Consider the following 13992-nt stretch of genomic DNA (forward strand, 5'->3'; position numbering starts at 1 on the left):
GAGTTGGTGTTAGCATTTAAGGTTACAAGGACGCTACTATCAACACCTCAGTCACCCACAACCAGGTCGTGTAACATGTAATGGTACTTGAATTACGTAACCATTACGGCACATCACCCCAACCTTTCGATACCAGCAATATTCTACTGTGTTTCTGTAAAATATTTAACACATTTCTGTGGCAACATTCAGAATTGATTTCATTAATGTAGAGGTACTTCGATACATCGATATTTATATATTGCAATGATATTATTCTTATGTGTATTCTTTCTTTTGTCACTATGATCTTTGACGTACTTGTAACTCTGATTTTTGGGCGCGTAAGCGGTTTTTTGAGAGTCAAGCTTTTGTCGTCATGTTAAAAAGACGCAAATTGCGGTTAGTTTCTGAAATGTGAACTTAAACAGTGAGGAAGATATTTTCAAATGTGATTTATATTGTGAAGTGATGTTTTGGAACAAGTTACGTGGTATTGCAAGAAAAGTAATAAAAAAAGAAGTGTAACTTAAACTCGGAGTGCTGATTACTTTTTTACGTCACCGTTGTCCTAACTTGCAAAAGTTTAATCTTCAAGGATGGTTTATGAAACACATCTTTAAAACTTTTGAATATCGCAGAATAGCACCTAGGCCTCTTTGCATCCGAGCTTGGAATCTTCACTACCTAGATTTTCAACGATTGAGCCATGAGTTCACAACGAGACCAGCGTGGGAAACACGAAAGGATGAGTGCTTAGTTTATCCATTATTTCAAGAAATGGCTTTATTAGCTGTGCTCTTACGAGACCTGCCACATAATATAACTTTGTCATTGCCCGAAAATGCAATATTTAGTAGTGTGAGCAACCCTACAATCATAATCAATTTTTGACCTTTGTTGTGGTAGGGTTGTTCGAAACAGGACTACGAGAAGATGGATGTTCCTTCTCCGATACTGCCGAAAAACGTGCAGGACTGTAGGCAGTTTACATGGCTGCTGCCAGCGGTGGTCACGAAAATACAGAGTTGCAAGAAGACCGTGCTCCGTGTGGCCACTGGCACTGCCGAGAGGAAGTCCACCTTGTTTGGCGTTCGGCTCCGGCGTGTCGTACTGCTCCTGCAGCAGCAATTTGAGCAACGTGTGACTCCACAGTGACAAAAGGAACTGTTACAAATCGATTACTTCAAGATTCGCTCCGTGCCAGACCCCCTGCAGCGTGCACTCCACTGACTCCAAACGACCGCCATTTGCGACTTCAGTGCGATATCGTTGGACGGCAGGGTGGAAGTCTGTTGTGTTTCCTCATGAAACCTGGTTATGCCTCGGTGTCCGTTATGGCCGTATGTTGGTTAGGAGGAGGCCAGTTAAGGGGCAGCTGGCAAGACACATGGAACCAACACCTGCAGCGCTTATTCGTCTGGCTGCAGGCGCACTCTCGCGGCTATCCCACGTATTCTCACTGGCCATTCGACCTGTTGTGCTGCTACTCATCTACAGCAATCCAGGGGGCGTTTTCCAACCGGATAACGCTCGCCGACATACCGCTGTTATAACCGAACGTGCTCCACAGACCCCCGACATGTTGCCTCGTGCTGCTCGATCACCAGATCTGTCTCCAATCGAGGACGTATGCGACATCATCGGACAACTCCAGCGTAATACCCAAACGACATTAACCGTACATTTGTTGCCCAACCAAGTGCAACAGGCGCGGCACTCTATCCCACAAACTGACATCTGGCACCTGTAGTACACAAAGCATGCATCTTTGCGTGCTTGCATTCAACTTTCTAGCAGTCACACCGGTCATTAATGTACCAGCATTTCGCATTTGCAGTGGCTAATTTCACGCTTATATTAACCTGTGATCTTTCAGTATTAATCACTTCAGAATGTGACCTAGACAAATCTATTCCTCAAATTTCATTACTCTACATCAATTACTTTTTGGTGTTGTGACTTTTTGCCGTCAGTACATTTCGTTACTCTTTTAACAACCGTACTTCCAAAATACATTATTTAATCCACAGGAGAATAACGAATATGTCAAGCGTTTTCAAGCACTTCGTTCGATAGAGGGTTGCGTGGCCGGTAGGGAAAGGAGTACGACATTGTCTCTTCTGAAATTCTGAAAGTGGTGCCGGCCGTCTTTTGTTATATGGCGTCATTTGGATGCGTTCCGGAGGATCGTGGTATCAGCACCCAGCTCTCCCGGCAGCTGGTGCTGTTGTGTAGCACTCATTCGTTTTATTATTATTATTTTTAGTCTGTTATGCATAGCGTATTCATAGAGCTTGCTGATGTTATTTATGTATTCCAATGAAGGTCAGTTTCCTTGCAGGTATATTTTTTATTTTATTTTAACATTTCTCTCATGTACGTACAGTCGACTTCAAGACAATCTCTCGTAGTCAGGTACCTGTTAGGCGTGCTTCTTCAATCGAACGCCGTTTCGTACCTTTTCAGTTTCGCCTGACAGAATAGTGAATGCGGTTTTGTCAAATAAAGACATTGTTGGAGACCGTGACTGTTGTATGAAATAATTTGTTGATTCTGTACAGCAACCATCAACTGTTTCGACGCACATTGTCCAGCTATGTGGAAGAAGCATTACGTGTTTCCGTTGATGCAACGACAGTTACCGCACTTATGGCATTCGATTCGTGAAGCACGCCTAACAGGTATCTGAGGTGAGGCAGCGCTGTCTGGAAGTCGAAGGTACGTGAATGAGATAAGCACAATAAAAAAAAAAAACATTGGGTAAGATATGGAAACGAAGTCTTTTGCGACGGCACTTATATGTAAAACATTCTCGGTTTTCTTGCCGCATCACTTCGGGATAAAATCTCTAGCTTTCGACGATGGCTATCACAAAGGCAGTGAAGACAGTCAGTTGCTCCTGACGATGACGATATATGTAATTGTCGAAAGCTTGAGATTTTATCCCGAACTGACGCGGCAAGAAAACCGATAATGTTTTACATAGATCTGTAAGGTAATTAATTTTCATTGGAACAACTTTTCTCTCGAAAAGATCTACACTTAGCATCACCAGGCCGAGTGCTACCCGTTCCAGTTCTGCCATCGTGGGAAGTTCCCTACCAGTACCGAGAATTGAACTGGGGTCGTTAGTATAGGAGTTGGATCTTCTCGGCAGTATATAGATTCTCTGGTAGTGTGCAAAACGTAAGAACGGAAGTAACTTTCTCATATTGTATCAGTGCCAAGTCATGTGGTTCCACCAAACATGGACCATGCATACAAGCAACTAGTGCTATATAGCACAGAAGGTAACTGAAAGAAGTACGGAATCAGATGCAGAGAAACGACACTTTTATTCAGAGAGAATTGCGGTGAAGGCACAGCGATTTACGGGACGTGGTAGTTAATAGAGAGCGTGTAATGTGGGCTCCCACGCTGGCCACAAAACTGGTTGGGAGTTGGTGTTGGAGGGCAGGGCCCTCCGTTTCTCCAGCAGTGCGGGTGTCAGCTGCTCGATGTGGTTGGGACCAGTGGACGGGCTGCAGGACGGCCCCCCACGTGCCCCATGGGATTTAACGCGAGCCTGCGCGTAGATCGGTCCATTCGCCGAATATACTCTGCTTCCAAGAGATCCTCCACTTGCGTTCTTCACTGCGCTCGCACATTGTCGTCCATAAAATTCAACACAGGTTCGGATGCACCCCACAAAAGACACCGATGGATAGAGAGTAGTGTCGCAATAACTTTGACTGCTGTGTGCATCGTGTTAAAAATTCTGGAGGTCAATATGCCAATGCAACATTATGCCTCCGCACACCCTAACACCCGGACCACCAAAATGATCATGTTCGGCGATGTTCAAATGGCTCTGAGCACTATGGGACTTCACATCTGAGGTCATCAGTCTCCTAGAACTTAGAACTACTTAAACATAACTAACCTAAGGACATCACACACGTCCATGTCAGAGGCAGTATTCGAACCTGCGACCATAGCGGTCGCGCGGTTCCAGACTGTAGCGACTAGAACCGCTCGGCCACACAGGATTTGGGATGGAAATCATTAAAAGAAAGGCGTTTTCGTAGCGACGGAATCTTCTCAAAAAATTCGAATCAACAACTTTGTCCTTCGAATGCGAAAATGTTTTGTTGACACCAACTTACGTAGGGAGGAACGATCACCATGATAAAATAAGGGAAATCAGAGCTCGTACGGAAAGATATAGGTGTTCATACTTTCCGCGCGCTATACGAGGGTTGGAATAATAGAGAATTGTGAAGGTGGTTCGATGAACCCTCTGCCAGGTACATAAACGTGATTTGCAGAGTATCCATATAGATGTGCCTGATGGTCTGATGGTGGTCAGTAATAGTCTAAACGAATAACAGTAATATTTTCAGAGCAGCTTGTCGTGGTGTACCGTGATTTTCGATACAAATACCTGCAAAGTTTGGGACACCCATCACTGAAAATGATTCAAAAGATTTTTTTAATTTTTGTCTGTCCCCCCCCCCCCCCCCCCCCCCCCCCCTCATGTTCCGATATCTCCTTGCACTACTGTTTACTGTGCTCCACATGTTGTGCAGCCTTTGACCCAGTTGTTCCAGGAGCGACAGAGAGAGAGCGTATGCTTATTGCTGCTGCTGTTGTTGCGGCAGGTGGTGTACGCGGGGGTGGAGAACCGGATGCCGGCGCTGGGCCGGCAGGAGCTGCCGCTGCTGCTGGACGCCATCGACGTGGAGGCGTCGCAGCAGTGCACGCGGCACGTCACCGCGCAGTGGCGCTACGAGACAGACGTCAACCCCGCCACGCAGGCCGCCGCGGTGAGTCCACACTCAACTTGAATGGGAGCTGACGGTGCGGCGCTAGTGGCCGGGAGATTCCATCTGGGGTTGTTCCACCGTCTGCTGCAGGCCTTTTTACTTGAAGCCACTTCCTCCCCGGTGGTGACGAAGCATGGTGGATGGACGCCACAGACCCACTCCCCGAGCAGCCGAGCGGCAATCGAAGGCAGGCCACGCGCGTAGCTGTCCAATCAGGGGACAACCCGGCAAGTGCCGTGACCCCATTTCGTAGAAACTTCGCTCATTACAGGAGCGGTCGAAATAAGCGGAGTTTTCGATGTGCTTCACGTCCCTTTTAGCGAGTAAAAGAGTTAACCCGAAGCTGTGGCACAGTGGCTAGGATCGCGGCTTCGATTTTGAGCGTCCCTATTTGAAGTCCACTTATTACTGTTATTTTTTTCCATTTATCCACCCATCTCCATAGAAGACTACTATACATATGTACTGAAATAAAAATTAAGAATACAGAAAAGACAATTTTTATGCTATACATTTTAAAGGTACACTCTTGAGCTATTATTCTAGATAATCTTCATTTATATTGAGTCACTTACCAGATAGTGGCACAAGTTTTTCAGTACTGTCTCTAAACAAATCTGCCGCCTGCGATTGGATTTTGCGAACCCACCTACCACAAAATTTGTGATAACAAAGCTTCTCCGCCACAATTTCATGCACCAAACTCCGTGAAATTTGGGGAAAATGTTGCGGGAGTTCCTTTATCGTGAAAGACCGATTTTCACAAATTTTGTCGTTGATGTTGATCACCGGTCAGTCACAATGATAGGCCCGCCACTGTGGTCGTTAATGTGAGCGTTCGTACAGCCGTTTTTAAAATCAGTTTAATGTGGCAACGTGATCTCTCTACGACACCATAGATACGAAGTAGGGAACAGAACACTAATTCTAGATTAATTATTCTCACTTCCAGCACAAAGAATTGTAGTTACTAAGTCAGACATCAATTTAATTAAATGACGATACACTCAAGGTCAAGCGATGGTTATAAATAATTTTTCCGTCGGTATCTTTAAAATTTTTACATCAATATAGTGCTAAGCAATTTTGTGTTCAGATATGTGATTCATTTAATAGTTCCGAAATGAAGGACTTTTCTAATTCCTGTGTCCAAAGTATCTTCTTGTTTCACATTTTTAATTTAATTGACGATACGTTAGTCGACTCCACCCTGGCTGTATTCTAATACTGACAATATTATCTACATTTGACACTAGTGGAGTACATGTCCCGTCTCTCACATTCCATTCTGAACTGAATGTTTACAGTGCGTTGATTACAAATTAAATGAAACAACTTTACTTTTACCACTCACTGTTTATTTATCTCCAAGACGCGTTTAAAATGTTTAAACTTCCATCATCAGGTGGATTTACATTTGTTAGTATGACATTTGTGTGTGAGTTGTTACGATTTTTTGGAGAAACAAAACGCTATTTCAGAACATGGTTTCGAGTTTATTTTGACAGAAAATTAAACGTATATCTAACGGTAAACATAATTGAAATAGAGTACCTCCAGTCTTGACAGGTTCCTTTCACTGTCGTCAAAAAAATGTAAATCCACCTGATGATGGAGGTTTAAACCTTTGGAACGTAAATCTTTTGTAAAGTAATCAGATGTTTTTAAGCTGTTTTATACGTGGGAGTTCGATCGTTTAAACAGTCAGGAGTTTAATGGTAAATTATACTTTACAGCAATCCTTACCAAAACATTACCAACGTCACACTATACTATCGTAATGAAGCAACTTAAATCACTTAACATATATATCAGTAAGGTTCCTTTCAGGGTATGCTGATGCATTAGCTCCATACTTTACAATCATATACAACCGTTCGCTGGACGAAAGATCCGTACCCAAAGACTGGAAAGTTGCGCATGTCACACCAATATTTACGAAAGGCAGTAGGATTAATCCACTAAACTACAGGCCCATATCGTTAACGTCGATATGCAGCAGGATATAGGAACATATATTGTGTTCGAACGTTATGAATTACCTCGAAGGAAACGGTCTATTGACACACAGTCAACATGGGTTTAGAAAACATCGTTCCTGTGAAACACTACTAGCTCTTTATTCACATGAAGTGCTGAGTGCTATTGACAAGGGATTTCAGATTGATTCCGTATTCCTGGATTTCCGGAAGGCTTTTGACACTGTACCACACAAGCGGCTCGTAGCAAAATTGCGTGCTTATGGAATATCGTCTCAGTTATGTGACTGGATTTGTGACTTCCTGTCAAAGAGGTCACAGTTCGTAGCAACTGACGGAAAGTCGTCGATCAAAACAGAAATGATTTCTGGCATTCCCCAAGATAGTGTTACAGACCCTTTGCTGTTCCTTATCTATATAAACGATTTGGGAGACAATCTGAGCAGCCGTCTTAGGTTGTTTTCAGATGATGCTGTCGTTTATCGACTAGCAAAGTCATCAGAAGATCAAAACAAATTGCAAAACAGATTTAGAAAAGATAGTAATATAGTGAGAAAATTGGCAATTGACCGTAAATAATGAAAAGTGCCAAAAGGAACCCGTTAAACGTGGATTACACGATGAATGCGTCAAATCTAAATGCCGTAAATTCGATTAAATACCTAGGAATTGCAATTACGAACAACTGAAATTGGAAGGAACACACAGAAAATGTTGCGGGAAGTATGATCAAAGACTGTGTTTTATTGGAAGGACACTTTGTAACATCTGCCAAAGAGAGTGCCTACACTACGCACTCTTTTGGAGTAGTGCAGCGAGTGTGGGATTCTTACCAGGTAGGATTGACGGAGAACATCGAGTAAGTTCAAAGAAGGGCAGTACGTTTTGTATTATCAGGAAATAGGCGAGAGAGTGGCTGAAATGATACAGGATTTGGGTGGACATCATTAAAACAAAGGCGTTTTTTGTTGCGGCGGAATCTTCTCACGAAATTTCAATCACCAGTTTTCTCCTCAGAATGTGAAAACACTTCGTTGACGCCAACCTACACAGGGAGAAACGATGGTCATAATAAAATAAGGGAAATCAGAGCTCGCACGGAAATATATAGGTGTTAGTTTTTTTCCACACTCTGTTCGTGATTCGAATAATAGAGCATTATTGTGAAGCTGGTTCGATGAATCCCCTGCCAGGCACTTAAATGTGATTCTCAGAGTTTCGTTGTAGATGTAGAATGTGTTTGCGAGTTCTCGTCTGGGACACTGCTAATGGACTTAGCTTTCCTGGGAAGAGGAAGCCTAGCGTTGAGTACTGGCTGGCCATCGAGACCAGAAGGAGAAGAAGAAAACGGCGTCTCCTGTGTCAGTGACGATACACGATTTGACAGTTTTGGTCACTGGTCAAATCTTTGGCCGAAAGGGAAGTTGTAGACTCCGCCCTCATGGAAAACTGACTGTAAAATGCAGGAACTATGGAATTGTTCGGTGTTTTGCACCAAAATGAAATTTCACATGCACTAGAGCGAAATGCAAAAAATGTTTTCTGGCACAGAAACAACAGTGCAGTACCTTTATTGTAGCACTCTTGCGCCTCTTCTAGGCACTGATTCGGGTAACGTACTGAATTTTGAACAATGTAGTAAAATTGTTCACATGACTGTATACATCTGATTTAAGTAATTTAATAATCTTTACAGTATTTCTGCATGTGCAAAGTAAAGGGTTAACCCGGATGCGACGCACCTGCACAATCTTGTGGGCTCCCCTCCCTAACAGAATCCAGGTGGTTATCGAGTCCATGGGGTGAATTATACGGCTCTACTTTGATGCTGGTAATGATTTCTCCAGGGGTGACAAATTTTTTGTCCGGTGAGCTGATACTGATTGAAGAAACACATTTCTCTGTACGATAAATTCGTGAGGTTCTCTTCACTTAAAACGTCCGCGCTGATAGGCCGTGGTCGAAGTATAAAACTCTCTCCTGATGCCGCTTTACTTCCGAGGATGTCTCCCGCAGTCGGAGACGAAACGTCAGGAGAGAGTTTTATACTTCGACCACGGCCTATCAGCCCGGAAGTTTTAAGTGAAGACAATACCGGCCGTGAAAGCTTACACCGTATGATCGAGAGGTTCTGTTCACTATTATAAAAGCGGCAATTGGAAAACGTGAAATCCACATGTGCTGTTACTTCTGAGTCATACGGTAGTGTTCACCGACTATTCCCAATAGCTCTGTTTCTCACCTGTTGCGTGTGGGGGTTTTAACTCTTTTGAGAGTTTCGGCCCCTTCGGAAACGTGAATATTCAGCATGTGTGTGTGTGTGTGTGTGTGTGTGTGTGTGTGTGTGTCGTGTCGTGTCGTGTAAACACCGGCAGCTGAGACGCCGTAACTGCCAGCCATTACGCACCGTCCACGGCGGAGTCGTCTTCAGTGCTTCACTCCTGGAGCCATTAGCCGTGAGGGACGGCTCGCTGCTTCTTGCAACGCCTTTTCGCCTCAGCAACTGCGGGCCTTCCCGAACAGAGAGCCGACGATGAAGACTCCCCTCACACTTACGCCGAGTCGTTGACCACGCTGCCAACATACCCTCTCCACTGCCCTCGTACTGGTTCCCCACCCTGCCTCCACTGTGTGAAGACGTTTGCTACGTTTCTACGCTGGTCTCCTGTCGCAAACAGTCCAACACGTTCTGCCAACATTGCAGTATGTGATCCCGGTCGGGAATGTCGTACATGTCAAAATGTTCTGTAAATGGAATCTTCTTCCATCGCTGCTTGATAGAACTTCATAACTAAAGATCCAAAACACTACCATAATATAGAAACACGTAAGCTATAGATTTTAGTTCAGTATTTCTTTTTACAACGATCAGTTATCTCTTCTTATCCTACTTCTGCATCACCTACCATTTGTAACACCTTCCCAAGCTCTTCTACAAGTCTGCTTTCTTCTACTTACTTTACGTTGTTTCTTTAATTTAACTGACGCTGTTGAATAGCCTGCTAACTTTTTTTAACCACATATACTTCTTTTATATCGAGTGCACCCCCTTACTCATTTCGTCCTCTCTCTCTTTCTCTCTCTCTCACACTCTCTCTCTCTCACACTCTCTCTCTCTCTCTCTCTCTCTCTCTCTCTCTCTCTCTCTCTCTCTCTCTCTCTCTCTCTCTCTCTCTCTCTCACACACACACACACACACACACACACACGTCTTTTTTCAACCATAAGTTTTAATATAAGACAGGCAAAATACCCTCAGGCAGCAACAAGAATGTAGTAATTCGCATTCGGAAGGAGGCATTTGGTGTCAAGTATGAATGTTACCGAAAAATGTTTAATGAGCCATGTTCGCAAAACATGAACCCGAATTATGTACAGAAGAATGGGAAAACTGGTAGAATCCAATCTCGGAGAAGATCAGTTTTTGTTCCAGACGAATATAGCGACAAGCGAGGTAATACTGCCCCTACGAGTTATCTTAGAAGAAAGGCAAATCTGCATTTGCGGATTAAAAAAATATTTTGACAACGTTGGCTGGATTACACTGTCTGAAAATCGGAAGGTAGTAGGGATAAAATATGGGAAGCGAAGGGTTATTCACAACTTTGTAGAAGATCTATACGGCAGTTACAAGAGCCGGCAGTCAAGAATGAGAAGTAGTTCTTGAGAAGAGTTAGGCTGTAACTCGAATTTATTCAAATTGTACATTGAGCAAGCAGCAAACAAAAGCAAGTGGAAATTACGTAAGGGAATTAAATTTACGGCAGCACAAATAAAATCCTCGAGGTTTGCGGATAACAGTTTAACTCTTTCAGGGGCGGCAAAAGACTTTGAAGAGCAGTGCAAAGGAATAGACAGCGTCTTGAAAAAATATTTTAAGATCAGTATCGACAAAAGTAAAATAAAACTAAAGGAATAGTATCGCATTTAATTAGCCATTATGCGCCAATTACTTTAGGAAACCAGACAAGAAGAGTTAGGAGTTTTACTAATTAGATAGCAAAATGGTGATAGTTGAATTAGAGGGTACATAAAATGGAGACTGTCTATAACAAGGGAAAAAAATTCTGAAGAAAATGAATTTAACATCGAATAGAAATTTAAGTGTTAGGAAGCTTTTTCTGAAGGTATTTAGGGAGTGTAGCCTTCTACAGAAGTGAATCTTGGCTGAATGAGCTGTTCAGACAAGAAGACAACAGAAGCTTTTGGAATGTGGTGCTAAGGAATATGCTGGAGATAGCACTGGCAGCTCCAGTAACTAGTGACCAGGAACTGAATCGAATTGAGGGGAAAAAGAAATGCAGGCACAACTTGGCTAAAAGAAGGGATCGCTTGGTAGGAGACTTTCTGAGGCACGAAGAAATTGTCAATTTGACAGTGGAAGGAAGTGTGGGGCATAAAAACGTTTAGAGGGAGGCAAAGGAATGTATGCAGTACGTTGAAAGAGATGTAGATTGCAGTAGTCACGCAGAGGTGAATAGGCTTGCACGGGATAGTGGAGTGTGGGCGGTTCTATGAAAGCTGTCTTCGGAGCGAAGACCACAACAAAAACAATAGTCATAATGATCGTCTCCTCTGTTCCTTTTACATTTATTTACGGTTTAACTTTAACGCTTTAATTACACTACACCTGCTCTGTCAAAGACGACATTTGCTCTGTGTTTGTACCTCAGTGTCGAGGTGTAACGTCTTCTTCAGTGCGTTCACCAGGACAGTCGGTTGCAGTCTGGTGAAGACCTTGGAAGCCAAAAACTAGTTAACAAAAGAAGTTAATACAGCAGAACATCGACAATTTTGTTTGTAATTTGTGATCTCAGTATATCCGAGGTGCAATGGCGTGGTCAAATAATTTTATACGAGAAATACGACGGTTTGTGCTTGTGCGATGTGGATAGTTTAGCAGTGATTTGTACCTACTATAAAGGTCCGATTCACACCGTGGCTGGTCCTTGATAGAGTACGAGTGGGGTTTTTATTGAAGCTACAAATCTTCGTTTAACGTGTTTTCTTCAGATGCGTGGGCAGCGTTGGGTTTCTCACAAAAAATCGCTTGACCACCGCGTAGTAGCCAGGAATATCGTGCCGTAGTTCAGAGAAGCGCTCCTGATTTACTCGCACACGACACATCTGCATCTGTACTCTGCAAAGCACTGTCAAGTGCATGGCAGCAGACGAGATTTCCCACTGTACCAAATTTATTTTTCTTGCCCTTCCATTGGCCGCTGTAGCCGAGCGGTTCGAGGCGCTTCAGTTCGGAACCACGCTGCTGCTACGGTCGCGGCTTCGAATCCTGCCTCGGGCATGGGTGTGTGTGATGTCCTTAGGTTAGTTAGGTTTAAGTAGTTCTAAGTTCTAGGGGACTGATGACATCAGATGTTAAGTCCCATAGTAGTCAGAGCCATTTGAACAATTTGCCCTTCCATTCGCGTGTGACTACTGTAATTCCTCTCTGCAAGCTCTAACTGGTTTGATTTCGTCTTAGGCGTCCCTAAAGGAGCGAAATGCAGAGGTTTAGCAGTATTTACCTATATTGCTCACTTAATACTGGTACCTAAAACATTGTGAGTAGTCTTTTACGAGATAGTTTGCAACTATCTTGCAGCATCTTCCAGCTGAGGTTTTTCAGTGATTGGGTTAAACAGACACGTGGGTGGTGGTGACCTACTTTGAGCGCGCTGTATATCTGCTGATAATCCTATCTGGTACGGATCCCACACACATAAGCAATATTCTACGCAGTGTGGGTCTCGCGAGTGCTTTGCAAGCAGTATATGCTTTGTAGGCCAGCCTGATTTCCCGAGCATCCAACCACCGAGAGCACCGAATGCTGGCAGTAATGTTTTTTTGTAAGCTGACGAGATAAGTTCAAGAAGGCACTTATTTCATTTTTTTTGTTCCCAGCGACCGCAGGCGCACAGATAATCACACCCAATTCATCAGGTGAAATAAAATTTGGAAATTAGTTCGTCAGTTTTTACCTAAGTTACGGTTCTTATTTTTGATAAAATATCTACAAATGGCCGATATAGTACGCGAAGCACAGGGTGGATCAAAAACTGGCGAAATATTACCTGTCAGCGAGTTAGCCCCAGCAATCAGTCTTCACTGATCTGGTCCGATACTCGGCAAGCTGGTATTTTATTTCCCAAATGGCAGTACGCAACTGTGCCAGATACGTTCCTGCAGTGGGGAAACGCGGCGTCAACCGGGGTGCCGATTTCTGCAACGCTGTGAAACTCGTGGACGGACAGAGCGAACTGAGGCTCGGGAATCCATCTTGATTGCCCTGTAGGAGATTCTTTTTTCTGCAAAGACGTTGTAACACGTGAGCATGAAACATGATCCACCATTGCACAACTGACAGACGTCACCGACATGGTCTGTAATTATGCACATCTGTCCTACGACACTTCCTGAAAACGCGAATGACGTACTTTTTTCTCCAATAGGTACGCTTCGGTGATCCAGCGATCAGTGTTAGACTACTGGTAGAAGGGCAAGTTCTTTCGCATGATTTATGCAGAATCTTACAGGTATTTCATCTCGTCGTCAAACCTTTCAGCTGTTAAGCGACTGTAGTAGTATTTCTCGTCAACGATCAGTTATCTGGACATGTGACGCTTCGGCGTTCTCACCGTGGCTGAAGACAGGCACCGTGTTACGATCGTCTGCGGTGGAACAGTTTCGGAAGACCGAATGCAGTTTCTATACCAGCACGGTCACTGATCGGCTGAGTACATGATTTCGACCTACTGACTTTGTGTAAGAGCGATACTTCTTAGGATTTTTAGTCAAATCGACAGATAAAATTTTATTTCTTTTGCATTATTCCCACCATACCTACGCGACATACAGCGTGAAGACCACAACACCATTAACAAAGGTTCAGATGTGGTAGTATGGACCAAAACAAGAAAAAAGGTCTAATGAACATGCGCTGTAAAATACTTACCTGAATAGCTATGGGCACGTTTTCACCTTCAATACCACGAAACCATCTTCTTCTTCCTCCTCCTCCTCCTCCTCCTCCTCCTCCTCCTCCTCCTCCTCCTCCTCCTTTGATTTCCATAGTTTGGGAGTAAGTAGTATGGTCCAAAACAAGAAAAAATGTATATTAAACAGGGGATGTAAAATGCATATATTAGGAACTATGTGCACCTGTTCACAAGAAGAAATGTGTTTCACAGTAGTAAAGGACAAAAACTGCGCGTTTTGTTAACTTGGGC

The 13992-nt window shown here is 43.6% G+C and overlaps 1 protein-coding gene across 1 annotated transcript in view; it reads left to right on the plus strand.

The window, feature by feature from the left end:
- LOC126293252 (angiotensin-converting enzyme-like) overlaps positions 1-13992 on the plus strand; it is a 1024671-nt gene that overhangs the window by 155257 nt on the left and 855422 nt on the right. Inside the window, exon 5 of the mRNA XM_049986369.1 lies at positions 4623-4787. Coding sequence (XP_049842326.1) covers positions 4623-4787 — 165 coding nt within the window. The remainder of the gene's footprint in view (positions 1-4622; positions 4788-13992) is intronic.

This window comes from Schistocerca gregaria, chromosome 10 (genome assembly GCF_023897955.1).
Source record: "Schistocerca gregaria isolate iqSchGreg1 chromosome 10, iqSchGreg1.2, whole genome shotgun sequence".
NCBI classification, from domain to species: Eukaryota; Metazoa; Arthropoda; class Insecta; order Orthoptera; family Acrididae; genus Schistocerca; species Schistocerca gregaria.